General features: G+C 35.0%; 2 protein-coding genes and 1 pseudogene across 4 annotated transcripts; 2 read left to right on the forward strand and 1 right to left on the reverse strand.

Moving 5' to 3' along the window:
- Window positions 1–2,974: 2,974 nt before the first annotated feature.
- On the reverse strand, window positions 2,975–7,336 carry LOC114280345 (uncharacterized). Of its 2 annotated transcripts, none has more exons than XM_082922407.1 (5): window positions 7,079–7,336; window positions 6,019–6,361; window positions 4,891–5,159; window positions 4,332–4,528; window positions 2,975–3,599 (listed from the first exon to the last, which is right to left on the reverse strand). In XM_082922407.1, the coding sequence occupies exons 1-5, from the start codon at window positions 7,266–7,268 to the stop codon at window positions 3,183–3,185; spliced, it is 1,416 nt and encodes a 471-aa protein (XP_082778533.1). In that variant the 5' UTR covers window positions 7,269–7,336; the 3' UTR covers window positions 2,975–3,182. The 2 variants fall into 2 exon arrangements, with proteins under 2 accessions (XP_082778533.1, XP_082778535.1); XM_082922409.1 differs by having other exon boundaries at window positions 5,101–5,159; window positions 7,079–7,327.
- A 514-nt stretch (window positions 7,337–7,850) lies between these two features.
- LOC145821285 (increased DNA methylation 3-like) lies at window positions 7,851–10,138 on the forward strand. Its single transcript, XM_082917779.1, has 2 exons — window positions 7,851–8,160; window positions 9,900–10,138. Exons 1-2 carry the CDS (start codon window positions 7,851–7,853, stop codon window positions 10,136–10,138), a joined length of 549 nt encoding a protein of 182 aa, XP_082773905.1.
- Window positions 10,139–14,135: 3,997 nt separating this feature from the next.
- On the forward strand, window positions 14,136–23,143 carry LOC114280341 (cinnamoyl-CoA reductase 1-like; annotated as a pseudogene). The gene is made up of 6 exons (XR_014363374.1): window positions 14,136–14,320; window positions 14,621–14,688; window positions 14,842–15,048; window positions 15,207–15,369; window positions 22,395–22,584; window positions 22,801–23,143. The product of XR_014363374.1 is annotated as a cinnamoyl-CoA reductase 1-like (transcript).
- Window positions 23,144–26,456: the final 3,313 nt, after the last annotated feature.

Raw genomic sequence — 26,456 nt, forward strand, 5'->3', positions numbered from 1 at the left:
AAAAAAAAAAAATAAGAACCTGATCCTATGAACAAAACCAAACAAAATGATTGAGACTTTAGGTCAAATTACACATTAGTAAAGGCATTTTGAGCATCAAAGTAGTGTTTGGTCCACTAAAATAAAATGTGAAAATATTAATTCCACTGTTTGATTGATTAAAAATAATTATAAAAATAAAGTGTAGCTAAATTATTATTCACCAAAAATAATCATTCCATCTCATTCCATTGAACTAAATATAAACCTTCAATTTGTGGTTAGACCATTTATCTTCTACGAATTTTTTTTATTTAGGCAATGAGCTAAATTGGCATAAAACTTGAGCAACTTCTACTTAAAAGCTGTCATTCTGCACAAATGAAACCTTAAAAAAAAAAAAAAAAAAGAAAAAAGAACAATACAAAACTAAATAAAAAAACAAAAAAAAGTGTGAAGATTGAGCTTTATGTTTTATGTTTCTCTGCTTGTTTAGGTCAATCAAACTTATTCACATGCATATGCTAACAATTGCTACCAGTCTACACGAAATAAATTATTAAAATTATAAACCAAATCAAAATAAAGCTTTGTATACCAGTCTAGACATGTTCATGAAGTGATTAAGAATGTTTTTAAAAAAAAATAAAGAGACAAAATTAGAGATATTACTAGAGGCAATAACATTGTTTTCTGATTTACATACGAGTGCATTACATACATACATCTGCATGTTTATAGTTTTACCATTGATAATTTCCTCAATACTATTTTTTTGAGAATTTGTCATATCAGGGTTTCATTTTGTGTCATCAGTATACCACATTTCTGTCTATGCTACCCTATTATTTGTTTTGAGAAGTCCATTCATACAAAGCACACCCATCCATTTGTTCTGCTTTTGCAGCATGACAACTAATTTTTATTTTCCTCGTAATTTATTGTATTATATATTTTCCTGTTGACTATCTTCGTCATTAATAGTTTAAGCCAGCTCCACCTTTTAAATACTTTCCATTACCTTTCAGATTTGCTAATTACATATAGATCTTGTATTTTCATTAATAAAGAAAAAAGGATTTTTATTGATCAATATTGGAAAAAAAAAGGTTTTAACCACCCACTAGACATTTCTCAACCAAAGTTCCATTTTAGCACACAGCTATGTCTGTATAATGACAACTATAATAATGGGTTTCCTCCATTGTAGTTGATTATGGGCAGTTTCATCGCTGATGGTGGCAAGGAATCAAAGGCAGTAAATCAAATGGAACAGCTGTCAGCTCCATCAAAGCTCTTCCCAGTTGGTAGTGGTGGTGGTGGTGCAACAGGTGCTACCAGCCCGCCATCACATGGGCCGCTCAGTGAGTCATCTGGTGGACCTGGGAGCCCACTCAACCACAGCACAGGAGCTTACAACAACAGTAACCCCCAAGGCATGTTGACCATGCCATGGAGGTGATGTGGAGCTTGGCTTTCGTTCACCCTTTGAGAGACCCCGTTTGTAAGTTAAGTGTGCGCGTTGTGTAATTTTAGTGGTGCAGAATAAAGACAACTGGTGACTTGACTTTGCAGTGTGACCTTGGTCTTGTTAGGAGTAGCCAACCTTGTAGTGACAGTTGGTGCCCTTCTCCAATTGTGTTGATAAGTTATTAATTAGTTGTGTTAGTAAGGTTCTATAGAACAACTCATGGTGATTGTAGTATGTCGGTGTTTTGGCTGTTGTAGTCTCTTTTTTTTATTTTTTATTTATTTTTTGTTGAGAATAGTAGAGTCTCTGTTGTTGTCCATTAGATTTAAATGGTACCAAACTGTCTCCTTTGTTTTGTTTCTCCAGTGATCAAGTTTTAGGTTTCCTTAATGATTCTAGCCCATTTCTCCTGGTAGTTTTTGCTTGGTTAATACTATCGTACTAGTAAATTGCAGTTTCTTCATCCAAGATTTGTTGCAGAACTTGTGACCATTTCAATGCCTTTGTCTTGCTTTCCCAGTTGTTTTGGGTGGCACAGTTTGTCAGAGGTAATATTTAATGGAAATATCTAAATGCATCACGAAAAAATTGTTGGATATCCTGTACCTTTCGACACTCAAATTTAAATTTTGTTGATTTTTGTTTGATGCACCCAAAATTAGTTCACCTTACCTTTACACACCCTCCACATATCCGGCCTGCCAACGCCACCTTCTCCCTCTCAGACTTGAACCCTAACCCCTACTGTTTCCATTAGAGAGCCTTGAGGGGGAGAGATAGAATTGCACAGAAAGGAGGGATAAGTCGATTTGCAATAGGGGAGGTGAGTGCGATTGGTTGGGAGAAGGGGATAGGGTGGTGGTAAGTTGGGGAGGTGTCTGGTTGATGCCGAACAATGGGAAAGCGTGGGGCCATGACAGGAAGATCTAGGTAGGTACTGGCCGGAATTAGGGAGGATTTTTTTGTCCTTTTTAATAATTTAACTTGGTAAAATGATATTAAAGAGGAGTGATATTCAAACAAAATTCTCTCACAAAATTTAAGAAAAGAATGATGTGATAATAAGATTCTTATACTTAAATGATGGATATGTCAACTCCCCATAAATAGATATAAATGAGATTCCTCAAAAAACAAGATACAAATAAGATACATCATTTGTATGAATTTTTTAACACAAAATTTGTTTCTATAGAGCATTACTCTAAACAAAATTATGAAAGGTGGAATGTCCAATAATTTATTATTATTATTATTATTAATATTTTTAAAGGATGCATTTTGAGGCTCCCAGGTGTGCTTGCTCAAACTCAAATTCCAGCCCATTAATCCCATCTTGTTAACACCCAGGCAAACAGCATGGTTTCTCAGCTTACTAGCCCTGGGCTTGAGGTCGAAGAGCTGAGCTGGGTCAGGGCAAATTAGCAGAGGTATATCTACTCTTTTTACATACCTGTTTTCTCAGCAATCAAAGTTCAAACTAGGCGGATTGACTTCGGGCTTTAGATACTCCCGCAGATCAAATCAAATCAAATCAAATCAAATCTCCTTTGATAGAGACACAGTGGTTGTTCATAGAAATAAAAAGAGGATCTCTGATCACATTTTTCAACACTACCAAAAAAATCTAAACCCCTAGCTGTGTCCTATTTTACTGCCTATGAAGGAACTGCCCTTATACAGTAGTAAATACAGCTGCTAAAAAGATTATATCAACAATAGATGCTCCAACTTACTTCCTGGCTCTCTTCAACAGGAAACGCAATGAAAGAAGCCAAAACCAGCCACTTGCATTCAAAGGATCCACTTTTTTTGCCAGATGCCACGCATACATAGCCTCTCCAATATGAGCTGCTGTAGCCAAAATGAACACCATTCTCATTACCCACATAGACCGGAAGAAGAAGAGACAGAAATCTCTTAAAAGCGACACAGGTTCGAAAGCTGGCCAATATGCAGCAATAAATAGCAAAGTCATTCCAATTACACTAAACATCCATGTATATATTGTAGGCCCGTCCAAACTTCTCATTTTCCTCTCTTGAAAATATGATATAGTTGCGGCCATGCCCTCTTGAGGACTCACCATAGGGACATAGCCAAGCTCCTCCTTTGCTTTTAGGAAAGATAAGTAATGAGTAACCCCAACCTGTCAAGAAATAAAACACACACAAATATATCAGATATGGTTCAGTACACAGTAGTGAAACTTGCAAAACCTAACAACAGATGTTAGAGAATGTTTCAAGTTTGTCTGGAAATGTGGGTGTTGAGATGGGGTGGAAGGAATTATGGTAAACCATGTGGGAAGGTGCAGGATCAATTGCAACTAGGCCAAGTGAGAACTGCAGAATTTTAGGAAACTGCCGAGTGGCAATAGGAGGTATGCATCAAAGTGACGATATGTTGCATTAACCACTTAAATTGAAACCAGTAGAGGGGTATATAGATGACCCTTTATAAGATCCAAGTAGGAAGTGATTTTATGTTATGTTGCGTTGTGTAAGGATACTTTTGTACTTTGGACTGTACTACTATAATATATGGGAAAAAACCCCTAATATAAGGGAGATAACCCTTCTCTCTGATTTATTTTATTTTTGGATTGGCACTAGGTGTGAGGATCAAAGCCCGACTAATCCCTAGGGATGCACAGGCCCTCGGCAAGGAGTTTCCTGCAAGTGCACCACCATTAATTCAAGGGTTTTTCCCTAGTCCGGTGGCCCCAAGGAATTGTTAGTACCTAAGAGGTTTCGATCCCTGAACCTTGAAGGGAGCCCACCCCCAAGACCCAATGTTTGTTGTTTTTGTAAGCAGTAAGGAATGCTTTACAAGTCTACAATTATATTCAACCAGAAACCGAGGTAATTTAGAAGTGAACCTTGTGCACTTCAGTAGGAAGCCTCAATGGTTGAGGAAGCCACCATCGGTTCAACCATGGATATAAGATAGTGTAGACCAACTGGAATATCCTTCCCAGAACAAGAGCATGAGAGACAGCTAATGACCGCTTTGGCAGGTCATACTCCAGGCTCTGGAGTAGTGGGCGGAGGAATTCAAAACTGTTGACTGGAGACCCTGTAAATCAATGCCTAATATTAAACCATTGCATGGAAAACAGTTAAATATTAAACACAGTTGACTCTAGTCACTAATCAGTTTTTCACATTCAAGTAGTCCTTCCTTGGAATCAAGGGTTAATCAATAACTTTAATGGACAATACTATACAAACTAACAAATCTTACTAACTTTCTCACAGATATGTGACACGCAGTCATAAGACTTCGGTATTTGAAATGGGACCCACTCAAATAATATAATAGGTACAAATCATGTGACTTTGTAAGTTGTGTTAGTTTGTATAGCATTACTCAACTTTAATAGCTCTAGTTGCCACGAAATAAGTAAAATATTTCTAAGCAAATGGATTGAATATTACCATCTGATATAAAGTATGGTTGACCAGCAGCTATTGGACGTCCTTCCCTCTGGGGAATGTCATCCAAGAGTCCCATGCTAGCCAATATTAGGGCCAGAACAAGGTTATCTATATAAACCCAGTCTGACTTCACTCTTTCTTCACCAATTTTGAATGGCAGCAGACCTAACTTCGAAAGATTTATAATGCGGGGGAGATGTCTCTCCTCACCTGGTCCATAGATAGCAGCCGGACGAATTGCGCATGTATAGAGATTTCCATTCTTCTTCCTACATAGCATAGAGACATCGTACATAAATCAGAATCTTACAAACTAGACGAGGTCAGGTCAAGCATTGAAATTCATGTGTTGATTCTCTTTCTCTAAAGGCGCGAAGAACTTGATACTGCAAATCTGAAAAAGGGAGGATATTTTCATCAATCTGAGTTTGACTTTCTTATGCTATTTTCCAGATAACAAACAAAATTTTGAAAAGTGAGAATGCATAATTCTTCAATATAACCTGAATAAGTAAATTGAAGAGAGAAAACAACTAAGATGAAGTTCTCAACAGTCAACAATAATTTCCACAAAGAACCCTGTACTTGTAGTAGGGGTCTAGTAAGAATTGCATCTGAAACACTGTCTTCTTACTCAGATTGCTGGGATTTGCAAGATTAAAGAAGGGAATTCAATGAGTCATAAGAAAGTTGAATGACTTTTCTAAACAAAGGCAGTGTCTTATAGATCTGCTTGAGGCAATGCACATCAGAATCATTTTTACACTGTTCAAGGTACTGCTTTTTCATGTTTATTTAAGGTGTCTTGTTAGGATCACAAGTTATGCATACTCTTTTAACCTCTATTTAATAGATCACAACATTGTTCTCTATGCTACTTCTATAGTTCAAAAATATATTATGGAAAATTTCATATTCATGTTAGTAGATGCTTGACACATACCAACCCATTTGCTAATACATAAAAGTGACAATTTATTTGTTTATTTATTTTTTAAACCAGTTGAAACTTGAAGCCAAGAACAACAAGAGTCATAAAAATATAGTTAAAGAAGTGAGAAGCACACCTACTAAACAAGTTGTCAAAGACAGCCCGACTGGTGAACTTGTGAAAATAAAATTACTTACTTGAGAGGGCGCCCATTGCTCTTTAGAACTAACTGTTCAGCAATACATTTGCTGCGGCTGTATGGATAAACATAATCATCAAGAGGGAAATAAGGTAAGGTTTCATTGCCATTGATAATCTCCTTACCCCCAAACACAACGTTGTATGTGCTCACATAAACAAGCCTCTTAACCCCATGCTCAACACAAGCCTCCAAGACATGGCAAGTTCCGTTTATATTCACATCATCCACGCGGTCAAATTGGAGCATTTCTTTCCCAGACATGCCATATGAAGCAAGGTGAAAAACACAATCTGTGCCGTGTAACGCTTTTTGAACATCTTGTTTGCGGGTGACATCTCCTATCATTATAAGAATTTGGCTAAGAAAGTTGCAGCCAATATGACTATGACTATGACTATGACTATCAATGGCAGTTAATATCATATTCATAGCAAAGGCAATCTAAGCAAATGTGTGTGAGATACAGTCATACAGCACATATTAGTTTTATTAAACAGATTCTGAAGCAATCATGTTTTGTAGATTCAAAACAGTGTGTGGACTATGTTATGAACTAAATATGCAAGAGAAGGAAGAAAATATTGCATCTGGCGGAAGCTTCCAAGTGCTTCATTTGGTTGCTGAGAAAGATGAGGAAAAGAAAAGAGCAACTTAAAAAAAATTTAATTTCACTACTCGGATCATCTGTTTCTGGGAAACAAAACAACACAATTTGCAAGATTCAAAAATTAATCTATTTATTTTATTTTCCTCATTTTCAGAGTTACCAGAACAGACAATCCACTGGATCTCATTGAGGGCAACAATCCATCTTTAACTTGACTAATTACTTTACTTGGATCACTATTCTAATACATGTATGTATGTATGTATGTATGTATGTATGTATATATAAATTAAAAATCCTACACAATGATCCTGAATCAAGTAATCAAAGAATTGTTCGGCAGAAACGGAACTCAAGATCCTGATTCATCATTTTCAGGGAAACAAAAAAAGAAAAGAAAAAAGAAAGAAGACCCGAGAGAGAGAGAGAGAGAGAGAGAGAGAGATGCCTGGGATGCAGTGGACTCCCTTGTTGAGGAGATGATGGGAGCAGGGAGAAGTGGTACAAAGGTGAAAGGTCCGAACTTGGTGAGCACCCCTTCTTAAGAGCTCCAAGCAAAGACTAGACCCAACAAATCCTAGCCCTCCGGCTACCACGAAGGTTTTACCCTCTATCCCCTCGTTCTCGCTCAAATGCATCTCTCCCTCTCTCTCTCTAGCTCTCTGTCTCTCTGTTTTTGTTTCTGCAGAAAACAGGCCCTGTCTACGAAGTGAAATATTATTTTTTTTTATGTTAAAATTTAGAAGAATATAAAATAGATTAAAATGACGAATAACATTTAATTTAGGGTAATGCACTAATAAATCTTAAATTAATAACTTATATCTATATATATAACATATAATAAATATATAAAATTATATATTTCATGAGTGTCCCTCACGTGTCGTGGTTAGTATTTTTTGAAAATTAACGTGTCGGCGTATCCGTGTCGTGTCACGTGTCTGGGTCCATACTTCTTAGTTTGATATTAAGTTTTGGCTAGAGACTGAGTTCTTTATCTATATTTCGGTTCTTTTACTTTGGCCCAAGATTTTGTTGATTGTTATTATTCATGATCAACTTAATTTTATGTGAAAGAGGCTAGCCTTGAAAGGTTAAACGCTTAGCTGGGAGATATAATTTCAAGTTTAACTCTCGGAATTCCAAATTCATAACACTTTGACCAGAGATTTAGAGAAGAAGGTTAAGAGGGTTATATGAACAAGTTGTGGGAGACCATGGAAGGAAAAGATTCGCATGCAAATGGAAACTCATCGGCAAAGTTTCAAGATGAAATGGAAAAAGGGCGGTATTGTGATCCTTTTGAAACGTCGCTGGTCCCAAGTACAAGCAATTTGGATGGGCCCTTCATGATGCCCCTTTTACCGGTTCCAAATGCGTCACAGTCTAATTCAAAGGCATTTATTATCTTGACTGGAACAGCTACAAGAGGGGGAACTGTACCAGCTATTGGAGCTGTGGACATTGGTGTTAGCAAATCTGCCTATTTTTTTCAAGTTGCTCTGCCTGGGGTCAGAAAGGATCCTGGTTTGTTTCTCTCTTTTTCTTAAATTTTTGCTATATTTATAGAGAAATTATGATAATATTAATTGTCGTACTATTTAATAGTCCTTGCTTACCAACAAGGCAACTCCTTTAAGTTATAGAGGATTAAAAATCCAAGTTTTTCTTAATGCTGATCTGGGTCAAAAAGATTCTGTTGCATATGAGGATGAGAAGACGTGTTCTTTCTATCCAGTGCAAGGAATCCAAGGCATTGGGCTACCCTGTGTGTTTTTGCATCTTCTGGCATAAATATTTTTATGCTGCTGAAGTATCTATGTCATTTGGGCACGAGTCTGATTCTTGGAGACAGCCATGTACACCTGACACTTTGATCTAGTGCATTTAACGTAATTGCAACTGATGCCTGTAGCAATATAATGCTTTCAAGCAATTTTCTCTTGGATAGTGTTTCCTTTCCCTTGCCTTGTTCTAAATTTTTTAAAAACTTAAAATATTGCCTATTTGGCAAGCAAGACGGCCTTTTTTCTTTTTGTAAGCATAAATTTATTACCAAAACCACCTTAAAGGGGCAAAAACCCTATATAAAAACTGAAGCCTAGAAACTAAACTTCTGTGTGCATATACAAATCACTTAGAAAACTGCACTCAAAACAAAACCAAGAAAGGACAAAACCTATGAGGAAGTAGGACGTCATATACTACATAAACTTACATACATGCCAACAAATCTAGGCATGAGCATGGCCAGACACTCAAAGGACTATAAGCACATTATTTTTTATGGTATGGAACTGCATGTTACACAGACCACCAAAACATCTTGTAAGGATGAATATACAGCAGCCTAGGCTTACTATTCTGCATAAAACTACATATCTGCCAAACATGTTATTTAGATTGATAAGACTGTGTAAGGAACCCTCTTGACTCTACCGGAAAAAAATCTGCAAAGAAGGTGGTAAGAACACTATGCTGCACCACAAGGTTTACAATTGTTGGATGAAAAATGGCACTGCCAGTTAATGGATCTGCATTCTTGGAAATTATGGAGGCTACTAATTAGTTATGGGTTTCGTTTTTATTTTTTATGACAGGCATTATCTAGACAACCTTTATAGAAAGAGAATCACAAGGTTTGTCTCCAGCGTGTGGTCAACTTGCTCAGTATGTACTTAGGTTTGGATAATTCCCGAAAGGCCAGCAGAAGTGCTGGAGTTATCTAGACAACCTTTATAGAAAGAGATTCACGAGATTCGTCTCCAGCATGTGGTCAATTTGTTTACTAAAATTTTGTAGTGGAATCTATAAATAGGATAGTTTGAAATTATTTGTTCAGAACATACTTCGGCGCAATTATGTATGTCTTGAGAGTCAATAAACAATTGCTTTATGGTGCATTTATGCTTAGTTTATTTTTCAGAACGTACTTTCGTGCATTTACGTATGCCTTGGGAGTGGATAAACAATTGGTTTATGGTGCATTTATCCTTAGTTTATCTTTGTTTTTGCATTAGACCATTTAAATTTAGTTAATAACTATGACTACTCTTTTGCTTCAAGAAACATGTACACACATGGTATGCATGATCTTCTATTTTTAGTCTTTCACGAGTTAAAACCAAAATCTGTCTTGCATTTGGGATAATGTAATTGTATTTCATTTGAGTGATCTAAAAAATCTTTTTCTTTGCTCTTTTGGTGGCTTTCTTTACGAGACTCTGTGTTTACTTCTAAGAACTTGATAGCATCTGTTTTAGCAGGTCAGTTCAGCTGCGAGATTGAACGTGATGGAAAGGTCCATGTACGAGGTGTGACATCAACTGGTGGAAAAACTGTTTTGAGACATTCCCGTATTTATGAAATGAAATTTCAGCAACAATGCCCACCCGGACCATTCACACTTTCTTTCAGTCCGCCAGGACCTGTTGATCCAAGGCTTTTTTCACCCCACTTCAGATCTGATGGTATTCTTGAAGCTGTCATCCTGAAATACGAGTAATGTTGGAAAAATTGGTTTATAAGGCTTATTTTGGGCCAACTTTGAGCCAAAAATGGAGTGGGCTCCAAACGTCTTTTGGGGCAGGTCTGAAGAGGTGACGTGTTCCTTGTTGCGTGGCAAGTCACACGGTGAAAACGGTTCCTCAAAACCATTTATGAGTGAATGGGAAGTTGACGTCGTTTTCGGGTTCGTGGAATGGACATTTAAAGATTTAAATGTGGATTTCCTTAAAATGGGTTGTCCCACATTGAAACTTTAAGAAAGTTTTTTTTGTTGTATATAAGCTCTAGACTATAACACTTGGGTTGGGCCCCAAGGGGCACCCCAAGTTTGTAGAAGGGAGGAGTTATGGACAAATGGAACCTTAGCTCAAACTACCACACGCGCGCCGCCGCCCGTCCGGCCGAGCCGAGCCGTGTGCGGTTGTGGGTCGGTTCTGATATTATAAAATTTATTTGAATTTTTTCCAGAAAATCTTAATGAAATTAAATTCCAATTTTGTGTCAAAATTGAAATTAATTTTCTGTCCATATATTACCAAATTTAGTCCGTATTTTCAACAGATTAACTGCATAAAACTGCTCATAACTGCCCAGCAGTTACAGTTCCGAATCTGCACTGTTCGATAGGTTCACACAGTTCAAACAAATCTTATTTCCAGCAGTTATCTGTTCAATTGGTGTTTGCACCTGTTCATTTGAAACCTTACCTGTTCAGTTCAAAATACTGCACTTGTTCGGCAGTCTTAGATGCCTACAAATTCAGATTTGTTCTGCAGTCTTTGCATCCAGAAAATAGACAGAAAAAATTGATTTTCTTGCTGTCCAACTTTGCTCTGTTTGCATTATTTATTCTTCATTCTAGTTTTAGAGAAAAATTAAAGAGAGTATAGAACACAAGGTTCTAGTTCGCCGGACAAATTTATTTGGAGTGCTACTATAAATTTGTGAAGATAATTATATCCTGGGAGATAGACGCCATTAGTCCGTAAGCACCGAAGCGGGGCAAATCTGTCTTAAGAACAGAGTGTCACACACTCGACTTGGTCTTTTATTTTTCATTCGGTTCAATAAAATAAATTCTGTAAGTTATTTATTTTATTTTGTTTGATTTAGTTTCGATTTATTTTTTTACACAGAAGATTGTTCTAACAAGTAATACCTCATGTTTTGTAATTCAGTTAATCTTGGAAACCGTGAACCATATAAAGAACAACACTTCCTGTAGATTTTCCTATCCATTATTGGGTTATTTGGTTTCTTGTGCTGAGTAACGTATAATAGGGGGACATACATATGAAGGGGTTTGGAAGTAAAAGTAAGAAGTATTGGTTGGTTGGCTCCATAACCCCACTTTGCTAGAGCATAACCCCCGTTGATATACCCAGTTAGCCGAAGCACTTGATCTTCTATCTCACTAGAAAATCAAGGGTTTTTGCTCTCCCAACGTACGTGCGTGCGTAAGTTCTTTCTGATTTTTTATTTCGAAAGTTGTATTTGTATTCCAATGTATATATTTTTAAATATAAAAAAAAATCCATAGCAACAATTGTACAATCACAGAGGTTACCCTTGTTTGTGGTCCAGCTCCATGGGAGTCAAACCTTAACACTGGAAGAGTTCTTCATTGAATGAAAAAATGAGCCATAATTTCATTAAAAAAAATACAGAGATACTTCACCAAATGATGAGAAAGGTGGAAAGCGCACAGAATATACTACTTAAACAAAAAAAAAAATCAAAAAATATTCAACTTTTTTTTATATGAAAATTTCTCATACAACCTAGTATTTTTATTTCAATTTTAATTTCGTTTCTTGCACACAAAAAATTTCTTTTATTTTGAAGGTAATGTTGCCTCATAACTCAATTTTGTTTGAACTTTTTATTTTTTTTACTTTTTATGTAGTAATAAAAAGAGTTTATTGAAGCAATTAGACCTCGTTTGGGAACATATTATTTTAGGAAAAAAAATTAGTATGTTTGGAATGACTTTTTAATTTTTTATGAAAAGATGTGCAAAAAGTAGAGAGAAAAGAGATCTTTTGATTTTTTGGTATAAATTGCTGGCTTTTTAGTTTTTTTACTAATTTTTTGATTTTTAGGCTAAAGCACGGAGTTGTCAAATGAGGCTTTAATTTTTTGTTATTGAATAATTAAAATTTATTTTATAATTGATATTTAAATGAATAAATCTAAGGGCGAGCATGGTCCGGATTAGACCGGATTGAGGTAAAACCAAGACCAATCCGTTATCTACGGTTCTTGAAAAATTGAAATCAATCCAATCCGTTTAAATCATGAAACCAATCCATTTAAACACGGATTGGATCGGTTTAGTATCACAGATTCACATAATTAAGTAACAAAAAAAAATATATAACACTTTAATTTCATAAGAACATAAACATAACACTATATTAGTTTCACAATAGCAACATATCTTTCTATAATAGTGACATATTGTTCTAGAATTTAAACAACCATAAGAAAACTGGTTTCACCATAAGTATTAAGACCATTACAAATTAAAACTAAAAACTAACAAACAAAAGTAATAAAAAAAGATCCTATGCGAGTTTAGGTTTGGGTTTAGGTTTTATATAGAATAAGAGAAGATACTATGGGGTATGGTGTATAATAAAAATATAGACTATTTGTATATGGTCTGGATCGGTTCCAATTCAGAATCGTGGAGTTCAATCCAGAACCGAACCACGGATTAAAAAAATCAATCTAAATCTATCGAATTGGACTGAACTGAATCAGATTATGAATTTCACGGATTTCATGCTTAGTCCTAAATGAATCAGTGTAAAATTGGTGAAAAAAATGTAGTGTAAAATTGGTGAAAAAAAATGTTGATAGATATGGTAATACTAGTAGAAAGACCCCACAAGGAAGGGTAGCAGAGAGCATAGGCAAGAGAGGTAAAATGAGTCTTTTATTATTAGTACTCGGGTATCATCGGCCAAGTGGCGGGAGATCTCATTCAAAACATGAGGTGGCATGGCGTAGTTGGTCAGGGAATAGGAAAGAATCTGTCACTCTCTCTCTCTCTCTCTCTGTGGCTTCTGTCTGCGTTGCCAAAATGAATCCGGATCCTCCGTCGCACTCCCCTAGAGCCCGTTGCTGTCGCCCTCTAAAACGAACAGCACCTCCACGGGCCGAACAGCACCTCCAATTCAATGTCCAAAAAGCAGGAAATCATCTCCTAGCCTCTACTCTGCCGACGCTGTCCTTGGATTCAGCCCACTATACCGCCTATTCCATCAAATCTTCTCCTATACACTAATTTATATAATTTTTTAATACATATTTTTTCGTAAAGCCAAAAAAAAATTTAGTAAAGCCAAAAAAAATTTATGAATTACATTATCACCTTCTAACCCAAAACAAAAAACAAACAAAAAAAAAAAATTACATGAAAATGGTTTAGTAAAGACAAAATTTTTTTCTCAATTACACCTTCTAACCCAAAACAAATGCAAAAGAAAAAAAAAATTTAATGAATTACATTACCACCAAAACAATGACAACAGAAAAAAAAATTTAAATTAAATGAACAGTGAAAGCGTGGTTTCAATCCACGCTTCTTGTAGTGAACAGTAAAAGCGTGATTTTGAATAGTACTTTCTTTAGGAAAAAAAAAAATTATATGCACAGTGAAATTCAGATCACAAATTAAAACGAGATGCATAGTGAAAGCGTGGTTTGGAATCACGTTTTTTTTCAGAAAAAAAATTATGTTAAAAGCATGGTTTGCAACCATGCTTTCTTAATTAAAAGCGCGATTTCGAATAGCACTTTCAATGTTCATCAACTTTTCGGCCCCAAACAGTGAAAATGTGATTTGTAATAACGCTTTAGCTTGATTTGAGAATTCCATCCAAACTAGACCTAATTTAAAAATTAAGATACAAAATAGACTTAATATGGGAAAAGCCTCCGTAACCGACTCGTAATTATCTTTTTTATAAAACTTGTGTGTTTTTGATGAGGTGAGGGCAGTATGAGTGGGTTGTGGTGGCTGTAGGGCGTAGTAGTGGTTGACTCAGTGAGTGAATGGCGGAAGAGAAGGGCACAGTGTGCGTGACAGGGGCGGGAGGGTACGTAGCTTCTTGGTTGGTGAAGCTTCTTCTCTCTAATGGTTACTCCATCCATGGAACCGTCAGAGATCCTCGTAAGTCCCCCAATCCCTATGCCTATCCCCATCTCCATCCCTCTCCCTCTCCCTCTCCCTCTCCCTCTCCCTCTCCTCAACTTTCCATCGCCTCTCTAACCACTGTTATATCTCTTACATACCAATCTCATCATCTATTTCCATCGCCTTGTACGTAGATTTTCCTTTGCCCATTTGTTTCTTGTAAAAAAAAAATTATTCATTCTCTTTCCAATCATTGTTATTGTTCCTATGTTCCAAGTTCCTAATTGTATTTTACACTCTTGGACTAGTTTCTTTATGTGCACTTGTCTATTAAAGTGTTAGCACCTTTCCCTACTTCTCACCAATTGGGGATCAATGTGGCATGTCACTTGGGGGAGTTGCTGGCATTTTAGTTGCATCTGTGATAGTAAAGTTAATCCACAGGTAAAGAAGTGCGTCACAGGATTGAAATGTGATGACATGTGTAATCATTGAATGTTTATCTTCAATGGGACTTTAATGTATTACGAGTTTGGTGAGTTATTTTACTTCCATAGTATCTAATAGCTTTAGTGCAGGTGCAACTAATTGAGCCTGCTGTGAAGGGTACTCTTAATGTACTCAAGGCATGTTCTGAAGCAAACGTCAAACGAGTGGTGGTTGTATCTTCTGGAGCTGCTGTTTCCTTGAACCCTGAATGGCCCAAGGGTCAAGTGAAGGACGAGACTTGTTGGTCTGATACGGAATACTGCAGAAGAACTAATGTAATCAATTAAACAAGCCAACTTTAAATTTAAACTTGTAATGATTATGTTGCGATTGTAGTGCATTTCTACTTGATATTATTCAAAGCTTTTTAAAATTGTAGGTTCCATGCTAATGTTTTCTATATTTATATTGATTTTTTGGTTCTTTGCCCTAGAATTGGTATTGTCTTTCCAAAACAAAAGCAGAAAGTGAGGCTTTTGAGTATGCGAAAAGAAGTGGGCTTGATGTTGTAAGAGTGTGTCCAACCCATGTTTTGGGACCAATGCTCCAGTCCACAGCAAATGCTAGTAGTTTGGTTCTCATTAAGCTTTCAAAAGGTACCTAATTGAATAAAACCTATATCATTTTATTTTCTCAGGTAGAAGTAGCATTTTTTATCCATGTAAATCTTGTTTTCTTTTATTCTAAATGATGTGCTCATATATGTTCCTATGCATGTTTATATGCTGCGGTGGAATGTTAACTTTTGAACTTTAATGCTTGAGAAGTTACTTTTGGTATTACATTCCATATGGGAAGCATTTTTGCTCTGCTTTATCCTTCTTGTTATGCTTTAAGCCTACAATCTAGGACTCCAATTTGTATTAAAAGGATAAATGTATATATATATATATATATATAATGCCCGAGTTTTGGTGATGTTAAGCCTTGAGGAATGGTGATGCTTGTTTTTCCAATCATTCTCATTATGATTGAACTTCTAGAAGGTGAGGCCAATTGAGCTCCAAAGTTCAGTCTTGCAATGCTTTGATTGAACCTTTTCAAAAGCACTGAAGTCACCCTACAGAATTTAATTATGCTTTCCTATTAAAGTCATTACATAAGGATGAAATGGCCATATATGGAAGTATATGTGATGTAGGACGAGTGTGGATTACTTTCCTACAAGTAGTGAGTCCAGGTTAAGTATACTGGAAGCCGCAACAATAGACTTATAGGGCTAGATTTGGTAGGAGTTTGTGGCTGCAAAAGTATTTAATAAAATAGGAGTTTAAGGGTTTGTAAAAATGTAGGGTTTTGTGAATGAAAATACAAGTGTTTAGGGATTGTTGGGTGGCTGTTCTAAGTGCTCTAAACAGTGATGTGAACAGTAATCTTGTTGGATAGAAGGGAAGAGAAAGAGAGAGAGAGGTGCTTCACTCTCACAAGGGATAGGCCAATCACACAATCACAATCTCAAATTTTCATAATATTAACTCTTTTTCCTCAATCATTAAGATCACACATATATTTATAGGCTAAAGACTCTCCTAATTCTATAAGGACTATAACTCAAATTTAGAAATCAAAAATATTTAGCAACTATTAATATTCTAGACCAACTATGACTTCCAATTCTACTTCAATCATAATAGGAAACTTTAATGACTTTTAATTTTACTTCAATATCAAAATAGGAAACTTGGACTTTTGACCATTAGAATTATTTTAGACATAATAAAACTAGGGGTGAGCAGCGGATATACTGATCCATCCAAACCGACCGAACTGAACCGAATAAATCTGCCGCATTTTGAACGGATGCGTGATGACGAGCGGATAGTTACAGATTGATTTTTTCAATCCGCCTAATTTTGGACAGATGACGGATTTGAGGTTCCGTTGGCCGCAATTGAACCGCCAAACCACCAGCACCTCTACTAATTTATAAGACTCTGTTTTCAATTTGTTTAAATATTTTGTTTGTGTTTTCAATTGAAAAAGAGTTTAAATATTCTGTAGAATATAGTCTGTTGAAAAAGAGTTTTCAACTTGAATATATTTTTTGAATTGAAAAAAATAAATGTATTATTTATCTATATTTTTTGGTTTTTAAATCTAAATTTGAAAATAATAAATAAAAAAGATGATATATACTGGTTGATTTTTATTTTTAAAAACAGATATAGATGTAACAATACAGAGGCATACAATCTCTACCATTACTCTATTCATGGTTTTGGTGGTTTGAATTGTTTTTATATTTTAGGAATCACAGATTGTAATACTTTATGTGGATGAGGCATGTTGTGATTGTAATATGTGGATGAGGTATGCAGTGATTTTAATACTTTTTTAAGTCATTGACGTAATATTTCTTTTTTTTTTAGGAAGTGCACAAGTTGAATTATGTTGAAAATTTATAAAATTTTAAACCGCCAAATCGATTCGCATCTATCTGCCAATTTGCTCAATCCACATCTGCCGGATTAGCGGACCGATGCGGATTGATTTTCTCCAATCCGCCAATCTGATGGACAGATGATGAATTAGAAGTTCTATGGCTGCAACCGACCCGTGCCCATCCCTAAATAAAACCCATATATAATAACCCATTTAATAACTTGATCCAAAATAAAATCTATGGGCGACCCCTACAATCTATGCCCGACAATTGTTAGAATTATTATTATACCCTTAATTACTAAAACTTACTATAATGACATGAAGATTTGAAATTATTCCAAATATTTAATTTTTGATGCCCTAAATGCGCTTCATGTGAAATTCCAGATTTGCTTTTCTTTTTTTTTTCTCCATGATTCTCATCATTCTCCCTTGCATTCGAAAAAACTCTACCTCAAGTTTTATAATGTTGAAGTATGAGGATTATGGAATCTTGCACTTGCAAACATTTAAATTGATTGTTTTGAATGAACGATGAGAAAATCAAAAAATTCAATGTTGTCATCACTCCATTGACCACATCAAATTTATTAGGAATAACAAACTCAATGTGAACTTCATTTTTCTTGTGAAGACTAGAAAATTCAGTGGCATTCTTATTATTTTCTTTGGCTTTCTTGGCTTTAGATTCTTGATCATGATGATCTTTCATGCTTTCTTTAGTAAACAAATTAATTTTCGCCTTCATTTCTTCAAGATCTTTAATATTAGAAATATGTTCATCTTGCTCTTTTATAGTTTCTTCAAAATCTTCAACACTATCATCCTTTTGCTCTTAGATATTAATCTTTTCCAAAGCAGCAGCCACTAATATTTTCATGAAAGCTTTCAATCCATTCAAAGTTGTCTAGATAGTATGCACGTCACTCTTTATTGTTACAATATCCTCCTTAATTATCCCAAAATCCTCCTTTAACATCACAACATCTTTCTTAGTAGCTCTATAATTTTTTGACGAGGCTTCAAATTTCAAATTTAATTCAATGCTTGTCAACATTGTAATAAAGAAAGAAATTTCATCAAAAGATTGGTAACGAACAAGATAGGATCTTGACACTTTGATACCAAACTAATGTAGGACGAGTATGGATTAGTTTCCTACAAGTAGTGAGCCCGGGTTAACTATACTGGCAGCAACAATAATAGACTTATAGGGCTAGATTTGGTGGGAGTTTGTGACTGCAAAAGTATTTAAAAATATAGGAGTTTAAGGGTTTGTAAAGGGGTAGGGTTTTGGGAATGAAAACACAAGTGTTTAGAGGCTGTTAGGTGGTTGTTCTAAGCACTGTGAACAGTGATGTGAACAGTGATCTTGCTGGATAGAAGAAGAAGAAAAGAGAGAGAAAGGTGCTTCACCCTCACAACGAATATGCCGATCACACAAACACAATCTTAAATTTTCATAATATTAACTCTTTTTCCTCAATGATTGAGATTACACATATATTTATAGGCTAAAGACTCTCCTAATTCTATAAGGACTATAAATCAAATAGAAACTAAAAATATTTAATAACTACTAATATTCTAGATCTAGACCAACTATGACTTCTAATTCTACTTCAATCATAATAGGAAACTGTAATGATTTCTAATTCTACTCCCATATCAAAATAGAAAACTTGAACTTTTAACTACTAAAATTATTTTAGACATAATAAAACCCATATATAATGACCCATTTAATAATTTGACCCAAAATAAAACCCATGGGCGACCCCTACAACCTATGTTCAACAATTGTTGGAATTACCATTATACCCTTAATTACTAAAACATACTATAATGATATGAAGACTTGAAATTATTCCAAATATTTAATTCTTGATGTCCTAAATGTGTTTCATGTAAAATTCCAGATTTGCTATTTTTTTTCTTTCCATGATCTTCATTAATATGCATATGAAATTACTTTTGATAACAGCATGTGGTCATATAATGTACAATTAGGTATGGATACATTTAAAAATCAATTTAGGTATTGTTTGGGATAAACTAAATAAGTGCATTTTTTGACTTTTTGGGCTGGTTTGGCAACTCTTGAAAAAGCCAAAAAGTCAAAAAGTTACCAAAAAAGTTAAAAAGTTATCACTATTCACCAAAAAAAATATTAAAAAAATAATATACAAATATTAATTTAAATGGTAAATTAATATAAAAGTTTAACCTGACCAACCCATCAACGTACGGACACGTCAGCCACTTGCAATGAAAGGAAAAACAAAAAATAATAACATGTGTACATTCACTTATTTGCATGGTAAAGTTGGGCCTGTGGGGGCCCACCATGGGTCTCGTTTTGATAATCCGAACCGTTCAATACGTAGAACTCGTATCGTACTATATGTCTATAAAAAATCACATCTATGGATATCGCTAACTCCATGATCAAATCAGTTTTATATAAAAATTGGATGGTATTATAGTTAACAGTTGACAAAGAAAACTAACACAATCAGATAGCTATCGATATCCAATCAACGTGATTTTTTACAAGTATGTAGTACTTGATGAGTTCTACACATTGAATGGTTTCGATTAGAAAAACGGGACCCGTGGTGGGTCCCCACCGACCAAACAATACCATCCAATCAAAGCCCGAGAAGTAGACAATATTTTTTCATCTACTCACCCAGCCAACCACCACTGCCATTCCGTACGGCTCCTACCCTATCTTCTCCTACACACTTATTTATGCAATTTTTTAATACACATTTTTTCATAAAAAGTCAAAAAGTTAACCCAAACATCCATATTTTTTTCCCCAACTTTTTAGTCCAAAAAGACAAAAAGTGCACTTATTTAGAACACCCCAAACAACCCGTATGGGTTGGATATGGGTTGGGTTTGAAGTGATGTGGTAGAGAGGTGATGTGACTTAAATAAGATGATGTGACTTAAATAGGATAGTGACTTTTTGACTTTTTGGCTTTTTTTAGTTATGCCAAACCAAGCCTAAGTAAGACATGTGTAGCATATATGTATGGATAAAAGTACTTACGATGTATCTCTATGTAGAAAAATATGCATATATAAATATATAAATTTGTATATAGGCATAAAGGTATGTATAATACTTATGTGAGAACTTATAGGCATATAAGTGGTCATAAAAGCATGTATAAATAATAAATGTACATGTGTACGTACAGATAATCATACTCATTCATGTGTATAATTTGATGTGTACGGATGCACAAATAAATGTTGTGCAAACAAACACATGCTGCGTTTTTGCTTTCTTCAAAAAAGCAAAAATGTTAAAGCGTTGGATGTGGGTTGATGTTGAAACAACATGTCAACTTTGGTTCATGGTTATTAGAATCCTGATCCGGATCTTACGATCCTACGATCTTACGATCCATTTGAGTACAATCGATCCGGATCATGTAAAAAACTCCTTATAGGTAGGATCTTTCGATCCTAGTAGTGGGATCTTATAGGATCGTGGAATCCCGATCCGAATCCGATCCTATCCGATCCAATTTATAAGCCTTGTTTTGTATTGTATGACATATTTTGTTGTAAATTTTATGTTTGTTGTCTAAATACCAATTTATGTCGTCAAAATAAATAATAAAAATTAAGTAGTATTGAATCAAATAGACTAAGAAAAACAAACTAAGAAACAAACATTCAAATATTGCGGTAATTTAAGAAAATTAAATAGTCGGAAAAACAAACTTAGCTTTAGCAAAGTCTAAGAAGGGTAAGATGATTGTAACTTTATCCCAATTTCTGGAGAAATTATTTTTGTGACTCGAATCTGCTCCACCAGGGATGCTAACGACAAACATTATCATTCGACTAAGTTACTCTTTTGAATTCTTAATCTATTTTCATTTCCAATTTTGTTAAATATTTTTTCTTCACTTTTTATGCATTATTGTACATTGTAAAGTATTTTGTCATAGAATTCTTCTTCTTCTTCACCTTCTTTTTTGATAAAATACAGAACTTTTACCATCGGATTTTCTATTGCATAATATTATATGTACATTTTACATGGAGTATTATATTTTTCACAATATATTCACTTCTTTTTAATAGAATATAGGTTCATTTTGTGTATATTTTATAAGAAATATTTATTTAAATTAAATTATTATGTACTTTGTCTTTTTCAGTAGGGTCTTACGATCCTCGATCCGATTCTACGATCTGATCCTATAAACACCTCCAACGATCCAACGTAGGATCCCGATTTTAACAACCTTGCTTTGGTTGCACTTAAATGGAACACTTGAAGCTGGATATCAATCTTGTGGAACCAATCCCCCCACCCTTGAAAATACACACACAGGAAAAAAGTAAAAGAAAGACGCAATAAAAAAATAAAATGGGAAGAGAAGGCACGTGCAAATACTTAACATTCCAACCTAGTGAGCTCCACAGCCAAATAAATTGAGGTAACTAACATTTTGTTGAAATTTTTATAGATGATTTGGATTTTCACAGATTCCATGACAGTATTCAAGATGACATCATGCAAATGAATTGCCAGCAGATAGAGATCATGTTCCCTTTATTCCTGAGTATTTTGTAAAATGATTTAATGCCTTGCTAATTTCCATAGACAAAATGCGTGTTAGTGAGAATAGGTTAGTGTCTCCAACTGATCAAGATTAAAGATCTTTAGAGATAATGCAAAGTGTGCTTCGATCCTATTTACATATGATATCTTGTATTAGTCTAGGACACATGCTTTTCATGTCATAGTTTGACCAGAATAACTTATGCTTAGTCTTGTGGTCTTTATGATCGGAAACTATTCAAAACAAGATTAATTGGGCAAGTCCCAAGGGCACCGATCGAAGAGCGCTCGAGCGAGGTGGCCCCTGGGAGCTCTGCATATGTCTAGAGCCCTAGGTTTAAAGAAATGTGGTGACATTTCAACTTCACAGAAGTCCATAGAGCTGCTCTTGATGCCCACTTGAAAGTGTGCTTGAGCAGGGTGCTGGGATTTCTGCATAATGGGAGCCCACAGAGGCTTGCTCAGAGCGCACTTGAAAGGCACTCAAGCAGTGCATAATTTTTCATAAGTTGTGCCATGACTTCATCAATACGTTGCTTATTACTAGTCATCTAGTATATAGTTTTTTCTTCTTGAAAATGGTTTGTCAGTGAGAACTGTAGCACTTGATGTCCTGACTTCTCGCAATCCTGTTATTTACAGAGGGATATGATGAATTCGAAAACAATTTGAGGATGATAGTAGATGTATGAGATGTAGCTGAAGCACTGCTATTGGCATATGAGAAGCCCGAAGCCGAAGGAAGGTATATATGCACAGCTTACATGATCAAGTCACAAGGTCTGGTGGAAATACTCAGGAAAAACTACCCGAACTACAATTATCCTAAGAAGTAAGTTTCTGTCTCTCCATAATATATTCATCTAAAAGGATTTTCCTGCTGTACGAATTTCTTTTTCATTTTTTTAATTTTATATTATATAATAGATTAGGTATTAGCAGTTGAATTATATCTGTGGTCTATCACCAATAAGTGTAGCTGAATTATTACTATGGCTTACCTTTGTTGGGTTAAAATTTGCTGTTTCATTCAATTACACATTGCCAGATTTACTGAGGGAAAGGAAGAAGAAAAGCTCAGTTCAGAGAAATTGCAGAAGCTGGGTTGGAGTTACAGACCGATAGAAGAAACTCTGGTTGATTCCATTGAAATCTGTAGACTAGCCGGACTTCTGGACTAAATGATCTTGGCATTCTGTTGTAGTTTTTACAAGTTGTATCATCAAGCATTCTCATATCCAGAACCTCTTTGTTCTATAGATGTTGTATTGGGTATTGTTGTAAACGATCCTTGTTCATTTTGCAATAGCGCTGCGACTCATGACTCCAGTTAATTTGAAATATGGTATTTGAACACTGCAATTAATGTTACACGATTACATGGAACTTTAGTTTTTGTGGAAATTGATGCTGTGGACAGGACATGAGGATGTATATTGTTTGTTGGTCACTTGTCTTGTCTTGTGACTGTTTGGATCATAGATTTGGGTAGTAATTTTGAAAGAAAGTGAGAATTATGAATTTGGATAGGGATTATCCATAATCTAAACACAATTTTAGGGGCCATAGTTTCTTTAGCTGCTTCTCTTGATTTGTTTTACACTTACCTAGTTTAATCCAATCCGTTTAAAGCTGTTTGTTAAATGGACGAGTTTAAATTAGATTGTTTTAATACGTAATCCGTTTTGACCAACAGCAAGCCCGCCCATTTTTTACCTCTGTCACGTTGTAATAAATGATTGGACAAGTCATGGCAGCAGCAAATATTACCTGGTGGGCTTTCCAGATCAGGGTTCATCCGCAACCACGAAAAGGTAAAGATTCACTATTATATATATATATATATATATGTATGTATGTATGTATGTATGTATGTGTTGTGGTCCCATGAAATGCATATGCAGGGCTCAGCAGCAGCACCAGTAGTGTCAGCATGGCACAGAACATGTTGTATTGTATTTGGGACCCCCTTTCCCTGAGTGACCTTAAACCCTAGCCACTGGCTTCAAAATGCCTCAACTATTGTATATCCCACCAACACTCTCTGACTGTAACTCTTCCCTTATATATGGCCATCAAATTTTGAATATCATTTAATGTGTTACTGATGTATTACATTTCATTCCAAATTTAGTCATTGTAGCATTATTGCATAACTAATGGTTAAAAATATCACCATCCAAAAATGTTGCAGGAGCTTGGAATGTTAGTAGCAAGTCGAGTCATGTTTATTTATTTATTTTGGTACATCAAAGGCCATAACCTGAAGAGGGGGGAATTTCTTGCATCTAGACTCTGACCAACTAAGCTATATTTTGTTTGGTTTCATAATTCAAGATTTATTTTTCAGAAAATTAATTTTTTTATTTTTACTAAATTTTTTTAATATTTTAAACAATTTTTTTTTTTAATTTTTAGATACACCTAACATAAATACACTTATAAAATATAATATTTATAAAAGAAATCTTTAAAAAATTTACTAAATACCAAAAATATAAAAAAAAAATACGAAAATTTAATACATTTTTCGTATTCTTATGTATTTATTGATTTTTTAAAATATTATTTTTTAGATACATCTAAGTAAAGTGCATCTAAAAAAATAAAAAAATTATTTAAAATTTTAAAAATGTTTATTAAAAATAAAAAGACATGAAAAATAAAAAATTAATTTTTAAAAAAAATTATAACCAAACAACGTGTTGTCAAGGCTTTTTGGGTGATCTTTTCCCCCCATTTTTGGAGAGTTGTTTAATGTCTAAGTAAATGTTTTACATTTTGTTTTTGGCTTGGGGTTTTACTCCCTAACATGTCTTGGATGTTTTGGACTTAAGCTTTTATATATGTGTTGGACATAGACTTGGACTTATGTGTGCATTGGTATATGTGTATATGAAAGTTTATTTCCATTCAGGTCCTCACAGCTCATTGGACGATGTATGTTACTATTGATTGGCTTCCGCTTGCCCCTTTATATTGTATTATTGTCATTATTGTAAAACAGGCCTTTGGTACTCATGGATTACTGGCCGGTTACGACACTAACCCCTTAAGGGCGGGTTTGGGTTGTGACAATATTTGACCGATAGTTGACCTTTTTCATGTTCACTTGTTAGGAACTAGCTGTTTGATCGAGTTTGCCTTTGGCACGGGATTCCTCTCTCTTTCTTTTGCCATCAAATCTATAGGAAAGACCTGTTTGTTCAAATACAAACAAATTTAATATTACTGTTCACAAATGAATAGTGATAATAAGTGTAAATTATTATATGCCATATAAATAATGGGATGGTGATGGTGAAATAGTATGTGAATAGCTGGTGCAAATGTTCACGTGAAGATGTGATAGCACATGACAAACCAACATTCACATGAAGATGTGAGAACAGTCACATATTACAACTATTAAACTAACACGATGTATACACAATGTTAATCTTCACATCATCACACTTATATGTTTGACTGTGAATATTCATAGCCAAATATATGGTGTGAATATTCAATGTGAATGTGACAATGTAAATATTAACATTATATTCACAACGTGAATATTAAAATTATGTTCAGAATATTACAATGTGAATATTAACATTATGTTCAGAATGTAATTATTGACATTATGTTTAGAATGTGCATATTGACATTGATGTTAATCAATAACAAGTGAAATAATATGATGTTATTATTTACAACATGCCTACAAGAATTCACATGTAACCAAAACAAGATTGACAACCATCCATAGTTTGGACTTTTATTATTTCATGACCATCAATAACCAACAGCACTAACAAGTCTGACATTGATGTCACAGTTTAAATATTTACTCACTAACTGATCTAATGTGTGTTTATCCATTACTGAATAGTAATGTGAATGTTCACATCATTGATGTTTACAAAATCAAATCCAAAAATAACAATAGTAATAGGCAATGTAAATATATACACCGGTGATCACATTATGACTGAAAAACAGAAGGTGGAATGATGTTGCTTACTTTTGTTCCTCATTGTGGGTGGGTATGGAAATCGATGGACCACACTCAGTCAACCGACAGGAAACACGGAACAACGAACCACCCTCCTTCCGATGTAAACCTTCACAGCGGTGAGATGAAGTGGAATAGCAATGGCCGACGACGGTGGTAAGGCGATGCGAATCTAGGGTTACAGTTTGAGAGTTTTTTGGGGCCGACGATGAGATTTTCTTTGGGAAATCAATGTTTTGTGGATTGAATAGATGAAATAGGAATGGTTTGTTTTCAGAATGGAGTAGGGAAATCCAATCCACTGCTTGTATTGCCATCTTGACCAAATATCGGTGTTTTTTTGTTTGTTTGGTTCTGTACTGTTGTGCTGCAAGCATTGTGTAGCCTCATCTGTGGACCTTTAAAGCAGAGTGCTTTTCTGTTACACTATTACTTCATTTTGCAACTAATTGTGAAGCATTGCTACTTATATTTTTTACTTCTAGGGAACCAGAATGTATTCAGAATATTGAACTGTATTTCTGTTTGAGTTTCTTAAACCATTTTCTATAACTGTAACTTATTTGGTTTTTTGTTTGTTCTAGGTGGGCACAGTTGGAGGTGGGACTCAACTTGCATCTCAATCGGCTTGCCTGAACCTTCTTGGCGTGAAAGGTGCAAGCAAGGAGTCCCCAGGATCGAACTCAAGACTTTTAGCAACCATAGTA

Source organism: Camellia sinensis, chromosome 3, assembly GCF_055761805.1.
Source record: "Camellia sinensis isolate YWXY chromosome 3, ASM5576180v1, whole genome shotgun sequence".
NCBI lineage: Eukaryota > Viridiplantae > Streptophyta > Magnoliopsida > Ericales > Theaceae > Camellia > Camellia sinensis.